Source organism: Cydia strobilella, chromosome 4 (assembly GCF_947568885.1).
Source record: "Cydia strobilella chromosome 4, ilCydStro3.1, whole genome shotgun sequence".
In the NCBI taxonomy this organism is placed as follows: domain Eukaryota; kingdom Metazoa; phylum Arthropoda; class Insecta; order Lepidoptera; family Tortricidae; genus Cydia; species Cydia strobilella.
Window position 1 is genome coordinate 7,416,506 of NC_086044.1, and position 6,125 is coordinate 7,422,630.

At 44.5% G+C, this 6,125-nt stretch overlaps 1 protein-coding gene across 2 annotated transcripts in view; it reads left to right on the plus strand.

Moving 5' to 3' along the window:
* LOC134740942 (transcription-associated protein 1) overlaps positions 1–6,125 on the plus strand; it is a 37,055-nt gene extending 30,930 nt beyond the window's left edge. The window contains exons 41-47 of one of the 2 annotated variants that reach the window (XM_063673599.1): positions 92–278; positions 865–1,090; positions 1,372–1,812; positions 2,249–2,357; positions 2,739–2,973; positions 5,277–5,416; positions 5,589–6,125. In XM_063673599.1, the coding sequence (XP_063529669.1) occupies positions 92–278; positions 865–1,090; positions 1,372–1,812; positions 2,249–2,357; positions 2,739–2,973; positions 5,277–5,416; positions 5,589–5,888 (1,638 nt within the window). In that variant the 3' untranslated portion in view covers positions 5,889–6,125. The remainder of the gene's footprint in view (positions 1–91; positions 279–864; positions 1,091–1,371; positions 1,813–2,248; positions 2,358–2,738; positions 2,974–5,276; positions 5,417–5,588) is intronic. The other variant, XM_063673600.1, reaches the window with a different exon arrangement.

Genomic DNA, 6,125 nt, shown 5'->3' on the forward strand with positions numbered 1-6,125 from the left:
GCATCTTCTACGCCCAAATCTATAAGTATTCTATTACAGCAGCGTGCGCAATTTAATTTTTTTTATGTCTAATATGGTATCGTGTTCCCAGATGGTGTGGTTCCGCGAGAACTGGTACGAGGAGGTGCTGCGGCAGCTGCGCGCGGGGCTGGCCAAGTGCCACGTGGTGGCCTTCCACCACCGCGCCGCCGTGGCCGACGCCACCGTCACGCCGCACACGCTCAACTTCATCAAGAAGGTCGTCTCCACCTTCGGCATCTGCATAGGCATAGGCATCAGTCAGTATTTATATCATATGCCATATTCTTTATTACACACAAAACAACGCACGAAATACAACGAAAGACAACATTTAAGTAGTAAAGAAAACAAAACAAAAAACAATCAATTTCATGAAATAAGACTATGAAAACGGATTATATCGCGTCTATAAACCACCAGCCAGCCTTAGTTTATAGTTTACGGTGGTTCATTATTTTTGTATGTGGGTATTTTGCACTTTGTAGCTTATCCTCAGTCACCCCTTGACCACGAACGCTGTAAAGGGTTCGAATCGTCGGGATGTATTATAAATTCAATATACGCGATATAATCAGTTTTCATAATTTTATTTCATAAGTAACTGTCGCGGTAACCGAAGACAATATAACGAATCAATTTATTTGATCGTTCACTTTGCTAGTTTTGAAGTGGACATTTTAAAAACACTAGTATTGACTTGATTCACGCGAAAGTATTTAAAAGAAATATCTCACTGCAATGCGATGGCCATTTAAATATATGTATGGATGTTAAAACGAATAAAATCATCTAGCATCAGCGAATGCGTCTTTCATACAAGTAGTATATTTTGTACGTGGACAGAAAATATTTCAAGTAGTTTAAGTGGTGCATTATCTTTAGCCGCCTCCGAGAGCCTGGCGCGGCGCGCGCAGGCCACGGTGCAGGACCCCGTGTTCCAGAAGATGAAGGCGCAGTTCACCAGCGACTTCGACTTCACGCAGCCCAACGCCATGAAGCTGCAGAACCTCATGCAGAAGCTGAGGAAGTGGGTCAAGATATTGGAGGCGAAGACTAAAGTTTTGCCCAAGTGAGTGTGGCAGATTTTGCAGTAGCCGACGGGTATAGTGTTGCAGAATAGTGTAGAATTGCGTCACTTTGTGTAGACGGCCGTAAACCACAGAACCAGAAAGCCTTTCGTTCAGAATTGACCTCAAACACGATGTAAAAGTGTAGCCGTTCCGTGCTGTTATTGTGTCCGATAACACAGATGTAACTAGCGATACAATTTCTTAGAAAAAATTGAAAAATTTAATGAGTAACATTATATTGGAGCAGTAACGTATGTCTAAAACAAATTTATGTTTTCAGGTCATTCCTGATAGAAGAAAAATGCCGATTCCTATCCAACTTCAGCCTCAAGACGGCCGAGGTGGAACTGCCGGGCGAGTTCCTGCTCCCCAAACATTCCCACTACCACGTCCGTATCGCGCGCTTCATGCCGCGAGTCGAGATCGTGCAGAAACACAACACCTCCGCGCGCAGACTGTACATCCGCGGACACAACGGCAAAATATACCCGTACCTGGTCGTGAACGACTCCGGTCTGGGCGACGCACGGCGCGAGGAGCGCGTGCTCCAGCTCCTCCGCATGCTCAACCACTACCTGGGCAAGCAGAAGGAAACATCCAGAAGATTCCTGCACTTCACAGTACCGCGTGTCGTTTCGGTGTCACCGCAGATGCGTCTCGTAGAAGACAATCCCAGCTCGATATCGCTGCTGGATATTTACCGCACCGAGTGCGCCAATAGGTATTTAAGTTTTTTTTTATGTTTAGTTAACCCATAGCGATGACTTCTCATCTCATTGTTGTAGACCTCATCCTTGCGGATTTATAATTTTATAGTTATAATTTTTTAAGATCCTAATGTCGTAGTAATAGTGCCCACAGCCACAAAGGGCGAATCGTTTGCAAACAATAGTAATAGCACAGCTCAACTACGAAACCCTAAAGATGGGGCGCAAAAGTAGCAAACTATGTTCGTTTCATTTATGTTCACGCGTGCCCGTAAAGGCGGGTTTCCACCAATGTGCGGCACAAGCATTTTTGTACTGAATATGCTGGTGCCGCACACTGGTGGAATCCCGCCTTTATAGTTCTCTCAGCTGTAGCTACAGTAATTGAAACTTTGAAGAGACAGTTGCCGCCGTCGTGGGGGTTTTTCTTGATCGTGTATTGTGTTGTAGGGGCGTGGAGTACGACGCGCCGGTGGCGCGCTACTACGAGCGGCTGGCCGCCGTGCAGGCGCGCGGCTCGCAGGCCTCGCACCAGGTGCTGCGGGACATTCTACGGGAGGTACGTGATCACGCGTTAACGCTTCATCATCATACTGCAGAGGGTATTCGATTCACTCCCATCTAGGTGGGGCTAATGCGCGCTGCACTGCGGGCAAACGCAAACAACATGTATGCTGATCGAGCGACTGGATTGACATCGACACACTATGACAAGGGCGAGGGCAGTAGACGACCGACTGTGCTGTCGGATTGACTAGACTCGAGAACTGATGGTTTACCACCGATTCCAACAACGGAGGCAACTAGGACGTTGCAGTATTAGTATTCCGTTTCAGAAAATTAGAAATGGGGTAATGGGGTATCCAGGCATCTCGAGCAATTCGTATTTCCATTGGTTCAAATTTTTATCAATAATTTATTTAGTTTCATGTTGTTGTAGGTGCAATCTACGATGGTGCCAAAAGGCATGCTCCGCGAGTGGGCGGCGGCGACGTTCGCCGCGCCCACCGACTACTGGACGTTCAGGAAGATGCTCACTCTTCAGCTGTCGCTCGCCGGCTTCGCCGAGTACGTGCTGCACCTCACGCGCCTCAACCCAGACATGATGTACGTGCACCAGGACTCGGGGCTGCTCAACGTCTCCTACTTCAAGTTTGACGTCGACGACACTACAGGTATGAGCTTGCAGTGGTTTAGGCGGGCTTTACATTGGACGCGGACGCGGGTCCGCAGGCAGCTTCGGTGTGCGAGCGGGTCACCAGGTCTTGCTCGAACGCCGGACCGGACCGTGAGGAACCGTATCCGTGTAATAATCGCATAAACATCAATTTATATATACAGCTAGTGGAATAAGAAGTGGATACTTAAGTTTGGGCACTTACTTTGCAGATTTATTTACCAAAACTGGCATGAATTTATCGAATAAGTTAAATAATACGTGACAGTGGGCGTGTACCTTATGTACCGCGCGAATTCCTAGAATACAAAATGAACCCACTTGCGTCCCTAACCTCTGTGAGTTGCCCAGCAGCGCGTCAAACTAACCCTCGCTTCCTCAGCCCCCGAATTTACGGTGTTCGTGTGCGAACTGTACACTGTACCGTCTGTACATGTGGGTTGACAGGACTATAATCCAATGATGTCGTCCTTTTATTTCATGTTTACCCTAGATTTTGGTGAATTTATCTGTACTTGTGAATATGCATGGATGCTTAACCCCTCGTATTGCTCGTATGCTGAGACACGGATCCGTGAGTGGAAATTTAAATCTATTGTTTAAAGTTTCAAGGTCACTTTTTCAATGATCAACTGTGACAGGACAGGAGGAATACGAGGGGTTAAGTTTAAAGACCGGAATGGGCTCATTTGTTTGCTGTTTTTCTAGGAACTAATATGCACGTCAGGTTTATTTTCTATGCTTGTTTAACATTTAACGTCTGTCTCACCCCGCTACTTATGAATCATGTCATGGAGGTTTGTCGTAGTTAGGCAAGCGTGGAATTACACTAATATGAATATGAGGTAATATCAATAGAAGAGCATAATAAAAAATATAAACTAGTGCAACATAAATTACATAAACGTGCACAAAGCACTCAAGCAGCAAAATTATCTCGTCCTTACTTGTCACTCTGACGTTTGTGTTTATTAGTGAGGCAAAAAAAAATACTGATAGTTTGTTTAAAATTCATGAATAAGAGGGAAGATTAAATCTCTCAAGAAAAATGTAGTTGGATTTGAAACCAATAATGTAGGAAATATCTTCGAACTTATCTTCTTAGGACTTTCTTCTGTTTTGAAATCTATTTCAAATAGTTTAAATTACATTAAATTAATTAATAGTCTGGGTCTTACGAGGGTAGTTAATTGTAGCTCCAGTCAAGTCCGTCGTGTATTCTTAATGGCGTTAAATTTGGGATTCTGTACAGGTGGGTTGAAGTTGAAGGCATTACTTTTCCATTTTGACATTGTGTACGTTTAATAAAGTGGTTTTCAACACACTTGCTCAAAACGACGTTTTTATTCCACCGATTTTAGGCTCATAATCCTAGATATTAAACACGCGTGCTCTTTCAGTGTATTATTCCACTCGCGCTTTTTCATTATATTATCCGACTGAGTTAAGAAGCTAACTGATTGCTAATAATATGCATGGAAAGGGAGCCTTCTTTAATTGGTCGGACTGGCGGGCACCGGCGCGCTCCTCGCGCCTGCGCAGTGCGCGGCCCGGCCGGCCCGCCCGCCGCGCCGCCCGCGGCCGGGGCGAGCGGGCGCCGGCCGGCACGAGTATGACAGATGAAACACACAATACTAACTGTTTTAACTATTTAAATTTGATTAATATGAAAGTTTCTTTTTTTTCTCCCAAGTGTGTTGAAAAACGTCGTATGAAACGCGTGTGCATTAGTCATTACACACATCGGCTTTATTATTGCGCGCTCGCTTACAGCTCGTGCGCACAATATCGCCTCGTGTGTAATGACACTAATGACCAACTTAGCACACTTGTATCATAATGTACTATTATTAGTTAATCTGATTCAGAATATGGGGTGCAATGTGTCTTCGTGGTATGGTATTCGCACATTCCAATAAAATATAGCACATGTAAAATTGTTATCTATTATTGCAATTAACTAAAAAATGCACGGTTGGCTTAATTAATAAATAATATTGCATGCGTTTCAATTTCACACGTCAATTTACTGCCCAAGTACCTTTCCACACTTGCTTGTAAATGGTGTTATAACACGCACCCAAACTAGACTGCATTGGCTAATTTACGTTTATGGTTTGTAATGTTTTTTATTCATTTGACTTGGAGCTTCTGATAAACTAATTTAATTATATTTTTGCGCGTTATGTTGCATGTAGTTGGCTTGGTTTGCTTCACCTGCTTCATTTTTCCTCATCGCCTAATAAGATTCATTTTTCTCAAGTATGATGAACGTAGATCTAAATAGTGGTTATTGCGCAGGCGAACTAGACGGGAACCGGCCGGTGCCGTTCCGGCTGACGCCCAACATCTCGGAGCTGCTGACCACCATCGGCATCACGGGGCCTCTGACGGCCTCCGCCATCTCCGTCGCGCGCTGCCTCGTCACGCCAAACTTCAAGGTAATTGTTATTAGGTTATTATTTCTATTAGCCTACTGTTACTGTAATCGTATAGAGCCAAAACGTCTTTGATATATAACAATTTGACGATTTTATTCCTTTTTGCTTTGGCAACCAAATTTTAATGTGCATCTATCTACAGGTTCTGTTCTAACCTAATCACAATTTTCAGATACAATCGATTCTTCGTACGATCCTGCGGGACGAGATGGTCACCGGCTACAGGAAGCGTTTGGAAGACAAGTCCGGCCTCGCCGCCGCCGCCGGCACCTCCGCGGAAAACAAACCAATGGAAATGGACAACGAGACCATCATCAACATGGTCACCAAGGCCGTGACGGCCATAACCGGCCGTCTCACCTTCTTGGCCCAGTTTGATGGCCCGGACAGCAAGGTGGCCACCCTGGTCACCGCCGCCGCCAGTTACGATAACCTCTGCCGTATGGACCCGGCCTGGCATCCATGGCTCTAAACAGCTAAAAACATTGTTGGTCCTTCGAGCCGGATTGCGTAAAATTAATTGGTTATACACAATCTTGCTATTTTATTTGTGTTAGGCAATAAACTTTTGTGATAACGTAATTTGGTCCTTCGGGCTGAATGAATCCCCGTAGATTGAATAAAATCAGTTGATTTTACACTTTCATTATTTTTAAGTCTATGGTAAAAACAAGTACAATTTATTAGATATATAAAAACTTGTGTTAAA